The sequence below is a fragment of the Thalia democratica genome, chromosome 8, assembly GCF_965202585.1.
Source record: "Thalia democratica chromosome 8, ktThaDemo2.hap1.1, whole genome shotgun sequence".
Taxonomy (NCBI): Eukaryota; Metazoa; Chordata; class Thaliacea; order Salpida; family Salpidae; genus Thalia; species Thalia democratica.
The window spans coordinates 14,919,955-14,936,379 of record NC_139172.1 but is presented as its reverse complement, the minus strand read 5'-3'; the positions used below and the strand labels follow the sequence as shown (position 1 = coordinate 14,936,379).

General features: G+C 24.3%; 1 protein-coding gene across 1 annotated transcript; it reads left to right on the top strand.

Moving 5' to 3' along the window:
- Positions 1 to 12,998: 12,998 nt before the first annotated feature.
- Positions 12,999 to 14,180, top strand: LOC145842800 (V-type proton ATPase 16 kDa proteolipid subunit c-like). The gene has a single exon (XM_082950282.1). It carries the CDS (start codon positions 13,020 to 13,022, stop codon positions 13,485 to 13,487), a length of 468 nt encoding a protein of 155 aa, XP_082806408.1. The 5' UTR covers positions 12,999 to 13,019; the 3' UTR covers positions 13,488 to 14,180.
- Positions 14,181 to 16,425: the final 2,245 nt, after the last annotated feature.

Below are 16,425 nucleotides of genomic sequence, written 5' to 3'. Positions count from 1 at the left end.
CTTCATATTTAGTAGTGTTTTTTTTTTTTTTGCTTTGAAATTTGTATATTGCATTTTAAAACTAATATATTTAAACATCATAAATAGTTTTTCAAAGCATATCAAAATTGTTCAAATTAGAGCCGCCAACCTCTGTACTAATTTAAGGTTATTAAGAACTTGAACTTGTAAATTGTATCATTGGTCATTGTCATTTAATCAAATTATAGATATTTTATTTTAGCCATAATAGCAATCAAGTATTTAAAACTTATACAAACTGTACAGTAAAAATTTGCTAATAGTGTATATTATAGTCAATCATTACAAATTTTACAGCTGTGATGAGTAGACAGGGTTGCCACTCTTTAAATCAAAAACTGTCCTTAATAACTAAAAACTGCCCTGATTAAGAGTTTTTAAACTCTTGGAAAAATGCTTTTCCTGTGGCACAAAATAATTATACATCATATTCATTTTTCTTCATAATAATAAAAAATTAGGTTGTATGTATATGCTTCTGCATTAGATGTTAAGTAAACTTATGAGAAATACAGTTTTCAAAGACTCAACATTAAAAATTTAAATCAAATGATATTATAAAACAAAACTTGTGGATAGTTTTATGTAATTGTTTTAGATAACTTTATATACAACAGAAAATATGTTGATAATTTTTTTAACACTTTAATTAAGTCACTCAAATAAACTCAAACTATGATAAATATTTATTTCGGATTTAAAACAAAAACTACAATGTTATTTTAAAGATAAGTCAAGAGCTAGCTGAAAGGTTAAAAAAATTAAGTAGGCATTTCAGAATCAATAAAATAATTTTCTTGAACAAAATTGGTTGTATAAAATAACAAAATATTAAAAGTGGAATAACTAAATCCCATTTTAAACCTAGAAAAAAAAGTCTTGAGATTTTTATATAATCTTAAAACTATCCTGAGATTTTTACAATAAACCAAAACTGTCCTGAGTCATCTTGAGAATTTCTAAAATTTCAAAATATCCTGAGTTATCCTGAGTACCCTTAATGTGTGGCAACTTTGAGTAGATCAGAATTTAAAAAAAAGGTGAAGATTGATTACCTTTTCATTATAGTAAGTGTTTCAAGTATTTATCTTTTTAATAAATGTACTGAAATTACAGGGTTCATATGCAAAATTTTGCCATTTAAGACTATTATGTCACAATTTAAACTTAAACTTTCCTATCAGCTGCCAATTCTGATAGGTTCTGATTGGCTAAAACATAATTAACTTTTTCTCTTATTTTTTGATATATGCTTAGGTAAAGTTGATTAGAGGTAAGGGTTTAGATTAGATAATTGTTTATTTTAAATGAAAATGAATAGTGGATGTATATTTGTAATGTACTGCTGTATTTACTTGAACTCAGTCTAATTACATCTTTTAAATACATAATGTGTTTAATAAATCAGATTTAACCATACTTGATGTTTACTGTAAATTGTAGGTTTTTATTTGTTTTAAACTTAAAATTCAGGTTTTCTTGGGTAAAATGGCTGCTCTGCATAGCAAAACATTAAGATTAATTTAAATTTCATTATTAACTCTAATACAATATTTTTCAAAGCTCTTTAGTTATAAACTAAATACAGTAGACTACCGCTTAAGTATGCACTTTTTTTGGTATGCATCACGCCTTAAGTACGCACTTATCAAGAAAGGTAGAATAGCCAACCTGCTGAGTTAGCTTAAGACTTTCACAAATTTTTAACTAGGGTGAGTATTCCTGAGTAGTCTAAGTGGCCAATTGTGACAGTCCTGTTGTTAAAAGTTAATAAACTAAATACTTATGTAGTGGTTGCAGAAAAGTGAAAAGAATAATGATATTTGAGCTGTAATGCTATTAAATTAATAAATCTAGATGACAAAGCTTAAAAAACCTACAAATACAACATAGTTAAGTCATAACTTAATTTAAATGTACAAACATTGATGTTTTCAAAATGTTTGGTAAACACAATGTAGTTTGGTACTTTACTTCTAACAAAACAAAATATGGCTTAATATTCTTTTTTAAACCATTGAATGACATTGACTTTCTATATTAATAGTATGTATTAATTATGTACAAACTTTTTATAGACAAAATAAATTATTTTAAATCTAATAAAAAGTTTTGCAGATTAGAATTATGTATTAAATGTTATTCAAAATAAAAAGACTTGTTTATTTGGTTTAATTATTTGGTGGCTAGTTGTAAGAAAGAAAACAAAGAACTAAACCTCATATTATACTATGTCTTCAAAAAGTACGCACTACTCGTGCTAAGTATGCACTTTTTGGTCGGGTTCAATTTGCGTACTTAAGCAGTAGTGTACTGTATAGTTTAAAATATATTAATTATACTTAAATAAAACATAATTTAAAAGTGAAGAGTCCAACTAGGATTTGAATTTTATAAATATATCAAATCTTATTTTGAAGAATCCCAAAACACAACTAATTGATGCTAATATGAGTTTAAAACAATAAGCTCAAAAGACACAGCTGATATATGCTAATATTAAAACTTGGTCATATTTCTGAGAACAAAATAAATTTTCTGTTAATATTTAAAAACTAACTAAAAATTACAAAAAGGTGTGCAGAAATCTGCTTTGATAAGGTGCAAAATTATTTATATCTGAAAGTTCATTAACTTGTATTCTCACAAACAGGGTTGCCAGAAATAATTAATTCTATTCACTGAATACTAAATAAATGCTTTTTTGTTCAGATTAAAATGCTAAAACAATTTTAGGTGGCAAACTCATTAAAATAATAGTAACTAGTATCAATCACAAAATTACTAATTAAAGCTGAATTAATAAAATTTACACAAAGATGTCTTGACACAGAAAATACTTTAGTGATCTTGTGGAATCTAAAGTTTTAATAAAAATAAATCGAATTTTAAAAAATTTAAAAAAAATTAATATTTTTCATAAACTAAAAACTTAACAACAATAAATAGATATAACTTAAAATAAACAAAAATCATATCACATTTATTGAGAGATGAAGTAAAACTTATTAAATGAAAATTAGTTTTAATTGAGAAATGAAAACTTTTAGTATATTAACAAATAGTTATTTTTAAATAAATACTTTATTTGATAAATATAGAATAGTGGTAATTTTTATTTTTCAAACTTTGTAGTCACTTATTTGTAGTTTTGTAATTTTGGTTGTAAATTTGAAACAAATTAGAATTTTTGCACAGATTGTTTTCTATACAAGTTTTTAAGTTGAGTCATAATGTTTTTTTAAGACCTTTATGTGAGCTCAGTGAAAATTGAATAAGCTAATTTATTTTTAATTAATACATATTATATATCTATAAATGTATGTTGAAATTACATTAGGTTGGATAATACTTTCTTTAACTTGAATTGATTAGCATATTTTTAAAATAAAGAATACATAAACAACTAAAAAAACATCTGGATCAATTTATAAAAACTATTTTATATGGTCTACTTTATGCATACATACTTAGCTCAATGCTTAGTGGACTAAAGTGGTCAATTATTCTTATACTTTTATGGTAAAAAGAAAATCAAGTCAAATTGAGCATAGAAGTGGATTTCTTGTTTTCTGTGTTTTCTGCTTTAAGTAATTAAGTAAGTGTCAAATACAATATTATTTTAAATTTTTGAATTAAATTTTAGTACATTGCTTCCTAGCCAATTCGGACATGTTAAGCAAGCTTTTTTTGTAATTATGGCCATATTTGATTTTGGCCGGATAACAACAAACATCGGCTTTCTTTAAATATTATACCAGTTTTTTATTATGCAATGCATTTAAAAAAAAACTAAATTATCTGTTAAATTTTATTAGTTTAGACTTTTGAACAAACCTATAAATTTACACATATTTAAAAAAATCTTTTTTATTAAGTTTCAAATAAGTTTAACGAAAACAAACCACTACATAAACAAATTAATATGTATTTTTATGTTTTAAAGTAAGACATTTATTTTTGATTAATTTAATAAATTCACTTTATAACGGAAACTGACTGGATTAACAAGGGATCGAATAAGCGAAAACCAGATAAGCAAAGGATGTACTGATTTATTTATTTAAATTTATCTTAAGACGTTCACAATTTAAAAATTCTAAAAAAAAAGCAAAATTAAAGCTTGTATCTTTTTAGTTTTGTGTCAAAATAAAAAATCAACGATTTTTTTTTGTAATTTAAACTTTGATTTAAGAATAGCGTTGTAATGTAATCGTTAAATACTTCTATAAATACTTTTAATATATAGTTTTACAAAAAAAATCTAAAGAAGGCTTTTTTTCAGTTGTGTAATATTTCGAGTCAAACTGTTTATAAGTATTTTATCGTAAATATAAGTAAGTGTTTATAACCCTAAAAATAAAATTGAATTTAAAAAAAGAAAAGCCTACCATAAAATTTTGAACCTTAAAAGTTTTTTTGAACTTTTTGCTATCAAGCTTAGTATTAAATACATTGGTTTAGTTATTAGCTAATTGACCGATTATTTAAAAAAACTAGTTTAATAATTAAAAATAAATACATTGATTAAATAAGATATAGAGTTGTATTATTTGTTGTTGGTGAACTTTTTCGGTTTTTTAATATATGAAAGGTCTATTTAAAGTTTATTAAAACTGTTTAAACCTATACTTCTTAATTCTATATTTTATTCCCTGTATTTCTAATTAATAAATATTGTTGTGAATGGTGAGTTTTGATATTTGTGAAATAAAGAAACGGAGGGTTAGAATCCTTCTTATTTTTAGTAAACTTGAGATTTTATGCATCATCAGTTTATACAACCAATTGTTATTTATGTTTTATTTATATAAAATATAAACAGTATACATTACACAATTATATATGACAGTAATTACAATACTAATTAGACATTTGAACTTTTTAATAGAAAGCATTTTACATAAAGTTAATACCACAAAAACAGCTAGTGTCCTAGACAAGACATTAAAAGGTATTGGTGTGTACGACTTGATAATTAAAAGGTTTTTAATGCACAAGGTTGTAGGACCAAATATTTTGAGCTATATTTTTATTGTTCAATAAACTAAAGTAAAGAACTTTGATTACTTGAAGAAACTTTCATGGATCAGGATAAAAAAAAATAGAACTCTGACTAAAAATTTAGCTTCAAATCAGAGGTCGGCAGGTGAAAAAAAAGATTTAATTTGCTTTAAAAACATATTTGTTACTAAATTTTTTTAAGAAAAAGATTATGTAATAAATTATCTTTCGAAGATAACAATAAAATTTTTAAACTTGTTTTTGAATCAAAATTTTATTAAATAAGATTTTTATTAATTTACAAAACTTTAAATGCAGCATGTGGGCTGCAGCTTGCTAACCGTAGCAATATTGGATTAACTTCTTCATATTTTAGTCAGGTTTATCTTAAAAATATCAACTTTGAAATAAGTAAAAACTTGAGTTAATAACTACTTTCTTTAAGGTTAGTTTTTTTCTGCTTTTATTATGCCATAAATGTAACAAAATATAAAAAGGTTCACCAAATGATCTATCAACCTTTAAATTTTAGATATATCATTATACGTTAATTTGCATCATAATTTATGGCATTATAATCATTGCATTATAGTCTGCAGTTTGCCAAACCTTTAACTAGAAAGTAAAACATATTTTATATATTTTAGGCAGGTTTATGTTAGAAATATGCCTAAAATATATTTTCTTAAATAATATGCCAAAAATTTTTACTAAATGAACTAAAAACCTTTAGTTTTAAAGTATATCATTAAACATGTATTTGCATTATAGTTTGTAAAAATATTCAATTTAATTATATCTAATGCATGATTTGGGTGGGTGTCACTTTTGCACAAGCATCACTTTTGCACAATAAGTCACTTTTGCATGCTGGAACACTTTTACACAGCAACTCTTTTGCACAAGCGTCACTTTAACACTAGGGGACACTTTGCATGGCATCTTTTTTGCACGAGTGGACACTTTTGCAAGGCGTCACTTTTTCACGGAGGGTTACTTTTGCACAAAGACACTGTTCAATTTTTTTTACTTTCACTACTACCCCTAATCCTTACCTTTTAAACTGTATTTTTTTTAATATATTGTTTTTTATCTGTTTTTTACTATTGTGCAAAATTATAACTTGTACAAAATTGACCCTTGCTGTAAAATTGTCTTTGTGCAATTTTGTTCTCATGCAATTTAGACCTGTTCCCTTTGATTATATATAAGTTTTCTATTGGGAATAAAGGTATTGTACCCTTATGTATGTCAGGGTAGCCATTTTACTTGAAAACTTAAAAAAGAATAAAAATTGTAAAACCTTGACTTAAAAAAAATCTTTTTCTGTTAGATAATGATTTTTATTATATAAGAAATATATATTATTTATACAAAAAAAAGTGTCCAGATTTTTTTTACAAAACACATTTAAAGTAGAATTACAGTATATTTTCACTAATTTTTTAGGTTGCCACACACTCAGGATGTAACCCTTGTGGCCTGAATTAAGCAATTACTTTTAGTAGAATTAAGAATTTTTAACAGCCAAACTTTTAAAGCGTTTTACAATTTTCAAGATCTACATTTTTCTGCTCCATGGTTATAAAAATGTTCAAAAAAGTAAATATTAAATACAAGAAAGTTAAATCTAGGTAAGAAATTATAACCAGTTTTACATTAACTCATAGTTTAATCTTTGCACGGTTCCCATTTCCATATAAATCTATATAAATTAGCAATATTCTAAAAAATCCCTTTAAATCCAAATTGAAAAATATGTGAAAATCCATATAAAATACGTATTTTTGCTTTGTTATTGAAATTTTAAACTTTAAGCAGCAACACCGCATGGTGAAAAAACACAAAAAAAAATTAAATATATCTTTAATCAAATCTTTGCAATCTCAGTACTAAAATATAACTCTATTGCGCAACCTAGCCGTTATTCTTTTTCTATTTATATATTAAATACAATTTATCTTAAGTTTACTTATTTAAGTAAAATTAGAGCTCAAAATCCCACAAACTTTTGTAAATTTCTTAATAAGACTGTACTTATAAACACTTGATGACATATTTTACTTTCTGTACCTTAAAATATGTTCTTAACAGTTAAATACATTGTTTTTTCTTTATAATTTCCCTATAAATTTTCTATATTTCATTGATTTCCCTATATTTTTTTTTTGAAATTTTAGTGAGAACCTTGTCTTTGTAATTTAAATTAATAACAGCAATACAGAAACAAACAATTTATAAACAAATGTATTCAAATAATGACCGTTTGAGTTTATTTAAAAATAGGAATTTTTATACTTTCCAAAATGCAGGTTAGCAATATGAAGAAGCTCATGATAAAACAACTATCAATAAAACAATTTAGAAGCCAATACATGACAAAAATAGCCAAGAATTAAAATAGCAAATTAACAAAAAAAAGGCAAATTTGTCAGAAGGATACTAAGAATAGCTCCTTGGAAATTAAAAAAATCTCAGGATAACTGAGACTAGTTCAGGGTTGCCACACACTCAGGGAACTCAGGGAATCTCAGGGAATTTTCAAACTGTAGAAAATCTCAGGGAAACTCAGGGAATCTCAGGGAAACTCAGGGAATTTTGGCATTTTTCTTTTAACTCAGGGAAACTCAGGGAAGTTTTGATTTTTTCTCTAAATTTCAGGGAAGTTTTTGAAAATCTCAGGGAAACTTTTTTCTAGATCTAGAATGAGGTTTAGTTAATCCAGTTTCAATATTTTATTCAAAAGTAGTAATTTTTATTATTTAAGTGGTTATTTAGAATTTTTTTAGCCTTGCGGCTAGTTCTTCAATATTCTTAGTATTAACATTGTAGTTTTTTTAAGTTTTAAATTTATATTTACTTAAGTAAAATCAAACAGTTTAGAGAAATGAAAGTTGTTGTTAACTATTCATTGAAAAGTTCTAATAAACTTTTTAGTTTTAGTTACTTATGTAGTTTAAAAAACACTATGTTGTACTATTAGTTCTTATTTTTTAAATAATAAAGTTATTTGTTATTTGTTTACAACTACTTGTTTTCAGAAAAAAAAATTAAATTAATACAGATTAGTGTTGTATTACTTTTGTTAAAAAATAAACTTGAAAATAAAATTAAAACTATTGATTTAGAAATTGCATACTTAAAAAAACAGTATTAAGATTTTTTTATTAGGTAATGTGAAATTGTTTTAAAATCAAAATTATGTTTTCAGTTATTTAAAATAGACTGTGTATGAACATCTAAAAGACATAAAAAGAATTTTAGTTTTAGATTATTTTGTATTAGTTGTTAGGTATTAAGTTTTACTTTGATATGAGATATTTCTTTAGCTATTTCTTTAAACTTTCTTTTTGCAGGTTTTTTTTACAATAATGTTAAGCTTTTAAGTTTTATTTACTGCATTCAGAACAGTTGCTAGGAAAGACATACAAGTCATAATGAAGTTATTATGTATGCATTTAAGTGAGTTCTTCATGTGAAATTATTATTATAGTATAATTAAATTTAGTCAATTAAAATGTCAAACAAATTAAACTTTATTCTTTTATGTAGAAAGTTAACTAACAAGTTTACACAAAGTTGTGCAAAAATTTAGTTTTTAATTTTTAATTGGTTTAAACCTTTTAAGATTGAGTTTTTGAAAACAGTTTTTTTCATATATTTAATGCAGAAGCATACACATACAACCTTCCTTTTATTATTAAAGAAGAAAAATGAGAATGAGGTATTAATAATTTGTATTATAAGAGAAAAAATTTTTTTAAGATTTGAAAAATACTCAGGGAAACTCAGGGAAATTTATAGTTACTCAGGGAAATTTTTGGTCACTCAGGGAAGATTTTTTGGCTCAAAGAGTGGCAACCCTGCTAGTTTTAAAAAAATTATTATTACTCAGGCCAGTTTTTTTCTAGATTTTGAATAAGAAACAGAGAGTTTCAGTATTTTGTTAGTTACTAACCAATTTTGTTGAAGAAGAAGATTTTTATTGATTTTAGAAGATTATTTTATTTAGATTTGGAAAACTGAGATGTCTCAGAAATCAATTTTTGACTCATAAAATGGCAACTCTGTTTAATATTGTAGAAAACATTTTTACCTCTAACTTATGTATCTACTAAAAGAAGACAAAAAATGTTGTTCATTAAAAAAACATGAAGATAAAAAAAAAACTAGCACATACCCTAATATGTGCCAGCTAGAGGTATTTGACCATTCAACTTTCAACTAAGATAGTTTTAAATTACTAAGTTGCCAAAAAACCAAGAGTTTAATAATTTAGGTAAAAAACCTGGAAAAACCTCTAATTTTACTATATTTATATGTTAAATAATAAAATTTAATTAAAATACAAAAAATCTGTAATAAAAAAAACTATCATTGAAATATTTTTTCGTTGAAAAACAAATTTAAAATAGCATTACAGTATCTTTTAAATGTTTTTTTTTCCATTAGTTTTTATCTTCAAGTTAACTTACTAGAAGTGGATAAAATATTCTGCTTTCAAAAACTTAAAAGAAATTCAGAATACCTTCAAAAAAATTTTCAAAAATCCTGCTTACAGTACTGTACTTTTAAATATAAAATTATTGTATATATCCTTGAATTCAAACTAAAACTTATAACTTTTGCTCTTAAAATGAACCAAATAAAATACATTCATAAAATATTTAAGTTAGATATAGATAAGTAAAAAACATTACCTACAATTAAAGTTTTATGTTTTGTTGAGTGTTATTCTATTATTATAAATATTTAAGGTAGCATTACAGAATCTTTTCAGTTATTTTGTACTATTGAAATATATTTTTAGCTTATTTTAGTTTCTTTCTAAAAAAAAGAAGAAAACTAGTATTAGAAAACTTTAAAGGAAATTACAAGACTACAAGTAAACCTTAGAAAATCAGTTGCCATCCAGCTGCACATTAATTTATTTCTTCAATTGGAAAAGAAATATAGTTTAGTGAAATACCTCTTGTAGTAATCGGGTTAAAACAAATATTGTTAGTAAATTTTTAGTTTAGTAGAAAGAAATTTTGATAAAATCCATCCAATAAAAAATAATTAGAGTCATAATATGTAAGTAAGCAAATTATTTAGGAAAAATTTAAAGATAATAGTTAAGGCTCATAACCAGAAGTCTTATACAATAAAACTCAATGTCAATATAAGTGCAATTGCGCTAATAGCTGCAAGTATTATTTAAAAGAATGTAAATTTCAATCATTATTTAAAAAGTGACACTTAGTTCTGGCCTTGAGATAAAGTTTTGCATTAATCTATGCTCAATTCAGTTCAGATATGCCCATCATAAAAATATTTTAAAGGTAGAACTGAGCTTATAAAGTATGTCAGTGCAAAAACATTGACCATAAAATAATTACAGTAACCTCTCGCTTATTTACGCACATTGTGTCCACAGAAAAAGTGCGTAAAGATAAGAGAGATCGTAAAGATACGAGAGGTACCAAATATAGTTACTATAATGGCTGTTTTTTGATATTGCTTCTAGTTAAAGGCAGACTGGGGACTTTACCACTTTTAACAATTTGTTTACTTTATTTATAAAAATGAAAACAAAAGATAAAACTATACATCTTTAAAAAAAAAAAGATTTTAATTTATATAAAATAACAATACTTGTAGATAAATTTTAATAATTTTGATAACAAGTAGATTTTATCTTAATCTTTATTTATATGTGACTTATTTGATACTTAACATTTATATTCTATTGTACTTAGCAAATTCAATTTATAAATAAGCATTTGTTTACAATTAAGAAATGGTGTGATGTCTGTAAAAAATCTGTTTCTATAGTCTTCTACAAAAATATGCTTTTGGTGCTGTGATGGATTTCTTCTTTTGAACAAAAATATATAAAATATAAGAAAATTTTTTAATAAAAATTATTCATGTTACTACAAATTTTTTTAATTTGACATTAGCCCACATAAGTATAAACTTTAATTTAATCTCTTATTGTTAACAAAATTTCTGATATACTGAGGTAAAACTAAATGTTCATCAACTAGTCAAGGAACAATATTATATAATATATAAGATATAGAGAGGTGAGTTAGCATTTAAAGACATATTTTAAATTGAAAATATACAATAAACTTAATTTGCGCAGTATTTAAAAAAAATTAAACTTTTTATTTTAAGAATACTAAAATGCGTAACTAAACGAGAGTGCGTAACGTCACGAGTGCGTAAAGATGTGAGAGGTTACTGTAGTAGTAATAAAAATGTACAGCTTATTGCTTAATTAGTTAAAACAGTAGTAATTAGCCATGTAGAATGAAACTTGTGCTGTTGTGTATGCTTTAAGCTTAAAAGGCTGCACAAACAAAAGCATTGAATTTATTTCTTATTGTGAAAATATTAAAACAAAAGTTTTTAACGTAATAACTACATTTATTATGTTTCAGCAATAAAATAATTGTCTAAAAAGTAACTCAGACTTGTTGAATATTTATAGATTTTGTTTTTTACTTTGTAATGCAAAATTTATTTTTCAAATAAAAATTTTTTCCTTAAAGTTCAAAACCTTGTGATAATGTTTTTAGATTTTTTAACTTATGTTATATACACTTTAAGTAAAAATAAAAAAACTTTCTGCCTTGCATCTAGCTCTAATAGAATATTAAATAGATGTCTCACATAAACTTTTTAAAATGTTAAGTATTAAAGCATATATTTACAGTACTACTTTTGTGGTTTAGAAGTAAGCTGAAGCATTAATTTTCAATATATATATTTTCTATTAAAAACGTTTAAATATTTTTATTAGGGTTGCCAAAAAACCTAGAATTTGAAAATTTAGGCTAAAAAACCTGAAACTAAATTTGAATTTGAGAAAATCTATTATATAAATATTTTTTTTTTTGCTACCACTAGTTTTTATTATTAAAAAACACATGGCAAGTAGCCTTAAACAGTTTTTTGATGCTGTTTTTACAGTTTTTAACAAATAAATTTATTTAATTAATTTACTTAACAATTAATTAATTAATTCACTTAATTATTACTTAATTTACTTAATTTAATATTAAATATACATTTAAAAACTTTTACTTTTGAAAACCTGGAAGAAATTCACAAAATCATTCAATAAATTTTTCAAAATAATTTTTGCAACCCTATTTTATATTATTTTATTTTAGATATCAGACTCTTTTGCAGTTTTACAAAATAACTAATTTAAAGAAGTGTAGGGGACTAATGTTATAAAGTATAACCTAATTATGTAGCATAAATAAAGAGCAATTTTTAATTATAAAGTATTTTCAAAATAAACCTATTTAAAATCTACTTTACTGTTTGTTTTTATAGCTAGGTTGTGAAAAACAACCTAAAAAATTCTTTAAGTAGTAAAAAGAAAAAACATGATGCAAAAAGTTTTCAAAATAACTCAATAAAAAACAAAAACCTAAAAAAAAATTTTAAACAAAAAAAGATAAGTTGAGAGTATGAGACAAAAGTTGTAGGAAGATATAGATATAAGTTATTATTCTTTACATATTTTAGTTGTCCCTTATACAAAAAACACCATTGAAACTTTCATATTTTTAACCCCAATCTTGAAAACAACTTACTTGAAGTTTTATTATATTGGAAAGCAACTCTGGTAGTTAAGATAAAAATCTACTAAGTTAGACTAATTAAAAAAAAAATAAAGTAAACCACCTGGTCAATCTTAGCAAGTTAGGAGGCTACAATGAAAGCACTTAACTAATAAAAGAGCCATAAGGGGATACATAAATACATTCCACAAGAAATTTTAAACTTACATTAGGTATTCCTGGGTTTGTAATGAGTGGGTGCGATAATTTCATAATTTTCTGAAAAAATAAATTTATGAAAGTGAGTTTGGGAAACCCTGATGTATACCTTAAATTGTTAGTATCTGAGTAAATACTGTTTATTCTTTATTACAGTTAAGTTTAACATAGTTTTGTTTCAACAGGTGTTTAATATACAAATCAAATAAAATGTCAGACAGTGCCGGACCAGCTTATGCCTCCTTCTTCAGCTGCATGGGGGCAGCTTCTGCTATGATTTTCAGTGCTTTTGGAGCTGCTTATGGTACAGCTAAATCTGGTACTGGAATTGCTGCAATGAGTGTGATGAGACCTGATTTAATCATGAAGTCGGTTGTTCCTGTAGTTATGGCTGGTATTATTGCTATATATGGTGTTGTCATAGCTGTATTGATTTCGCAAAACATTAGTGAACATATGTCACTATATCAAGCATTTCTTCATTTAGGCGCTGGATTAAGTGTTGGTCTATCTGGACTAGCTGCGGGATTTGCTATTGGTATTGTTGGTGACACTGGAGTAAGAGGTACTGCACAACAACCAAAGCTCTTTGTTGGAATGATTTTAATTTTAATTTTTGCAGAAGTACTTGGGTTGTATGGTTTGATCACTGCCCTAGTGCTTGTTGTGAAAAAATAAAGAAAAAAGGTCAATTATTTGTGATCATATCTAAAATTTCATAAATGATCTGAAACTAAAAACTTCCATGGTTGTACAACACTTAATCTTAACAAAACTATATTTAGCTTCATTTTTATTTTAATTTATTGTATGTAATGCCTTGCATACAATTATTGAAGAAAAGTTACTTCTATAAATTCTACAGTTGAACTTATTACCAAAAAAAAGTTTTCTTGAAATAAATAGCTATGCTGTCTGTTTTTGTTTTTTATTACTAATATAGCTATTATATCTGTGCGTCTTGACATGTATAATTTTTTTATACTTTTGATCATGGTTAAAGTTATATAGTAAACTTAAAAGGAAATGTTTTAAATAAAGTTTAACTAATAAATACATACATTTATACTTTTTCATTTTTTTCTTAATATAATAAATTTTGCTTATAAAATTAGAGTTATAAAGGTAAAAAATAGTTGTTAAAAAGTAATCTGTTACAAAGTTCTACAACTGTAAAGACCAAACAAATATTTAGCAGTGTGTTTTTATTTTTACCCCCTGTCACTTGTGTAATTTTTTTAAAATTTTTAGTTTAAGTTTTTACTTGAGCAAAGAAATGATATCATGAAAAATCTTCATTTATCAAATTCTTAACTTAAATTCACTTTTTTATTCAACTAAAATTTATTTACATGTGGTATATTATTCTAGGATTTAAACATTATTAAAATCAAAGCTTTCTATTGAAGAAGTTGAAAACAAAAACGTAGAAAAACAAATTGGTAGGTGAGTTTTATAATTTGATTGTTTTATATAATTACTTTTTGATATGATACATTTTTTAGTAAATAGAGGAGTAATTTTTTTTACTAAAATTAGCATTGCTTATATTTAAAACCCCAAAATAAATATTTAGAAAAAATTTTTTTTGACACAATTAGTTTTACAACATTTTTAAACATAAATTATGAAATAAAAAATTTTCACAGTTGATTAATAAATGCAATCTACGTTTTGTTGCAATTGACTTAAAATATTTAAAAAATGTTCATTTTAGTATTATGAAGAACTAGTAGAAAATAGATTTATGAAATAAAATAAAAGCTATAAAAAAATTTTTTTTTGTAATTATGAAAAAAGGAATTAAAAAATCTGTAACTCTTTATAGTTTATTAAAGGTCAGAGAGAGAAAGTTCAAAACTATTTGCTTAAAATTGTAGGAGAAGGTATATTTTTAGTGAAATAATCTATTTTTAACTTTTATTTTGCGCCTTCCACATGGAAAGCCTATCGAATTCTCATTCTTTGATTGCTTATATCTTAAAAGTTACTTCAAATTAATAAAATATTAAAAAACAACTTTTAATCTAGTTACTAATGTAATCATTTTTATAGTTTATTTTAAATAAAATATGCAAGCATATAATATAAATACAATCCTGCTCTTGTGAATAAAAGATAAAGTATATGTATTTCTAAGTCTTAAAGAGCATATTAAAAAACTACAAGTGAGTCACTGAAAAAAAAAAGATGTGCTCAGTAAACCACTGATCAAAGTTTTTTTTTAAATAAAGAAAAATTTTTAAAGCTTAGTTGTCTTAATATTTGCTTGATGTATTAGATGTTATTTAATTAAAATATTTATTTAATAAGTTTAAACCTAAAATATTTTTCTGTATACTCTAAAATGTATAAAAACTAATCACAATAAACACTGGCTTAAAGATTATTGTGCCCCAGGTGCAAAAATTTTTAAAAAGTATTCTATTAAACTTGTTGTTTTATTTGTGAGACTGATTCAGGCTAGTGTGTAAAACTCAGAAAAGTTTTTTTTCCTTTAAAGTGTGGCAACCATGTCAAAATCGTTTAAACTTTTTTTAAAACTTAATACCTAAATGTTTCAGCTGTAAGACAGTTTTGAAATAATTAAGAATCAATAAATATATTTTATGTTTTACTTAAACAAGTTGTTACATTATAGAAGCAAAGTACTTTATTTGGTAAATATTATCAGCTTTTTTCTCATTAATAAGTCTTAACAATAATAAGATTGCCTAATTGATTATTTCAAGAAAACAACTCCTTGATTTAATAATTTTTTCTGAAATAATCCTCAGCTTTGAATACTACTAATAAATATTAGTAACATTTGCATAAAAAAAGTTTTGAATAAAGAAACATTTTTACATAATACTCAAAGCTTTCAAAAAATAAGATTTAATATTCTGAAATTATATATAAGGCTTAAGGGCATTTCGGGTAAAACACTTAAAAAATTTTTTTTTTTTACACAAATTATGACGCTATCACTTACTCTTTCCTGCTTGTTAAAATTCTATTAACTTTTGAGATATAAGCAGTCAAAGTTAGTTCTAAAGGTTTCTTATTGAGGCACTAACTAAAAAGTCAAAAACAGACTTTTTCACTAAAAAGTCAAACACAGACTTTTTCACTAAAATTTATCTCTTCCTTAATTTTTTGAGCAATCATTTTTAAACTTTCTCACAATAATCTTTAATAAATTTATAATTAGTTGTAGAAAACAGGTTTTTAATTTTTATGTATTTTTTATATAAAAAAGCAATTGTACTTGAATTTTTTTTTTCATAACTTTTTTCTTTTTTTTTTTAAAGTCTGCTTCCTACAAGTTGTTTGTAATATCAAAAAGAAATATTTCCTGAAAATTTGAAGGAAAATACTTGAAAAATGAAGGAGGAGAAAGATTTTTAGTGACTTTATCAAAGTCCCTAATTTTTTTTTTGCTTCCATACAATTGTACTTGATTTTTTTTAAACAGATTAAATCTCAGTCAGTTCATTTTTTTTGTTGTATAAAATGTATCTTTTAGTTTACTCCAAAGCTTTCAATAAAGAGCTAATGTTAATTTTTGTAAAAGAAGTGTTTAACACGCTGTACTCTTAAAGAGTTTTAAATCGTGAAAATTAATTAATACCAA

Excerpts from the sequence above, each read along its gene's own strand:
- LOC145842800 (XM_082950282.1), top strand. The coding sequence starts at position 13,020 with ATGTCAGACAGTGCCGGACCAGCTTATGCCTCCTTCTTCAGCTGCATG.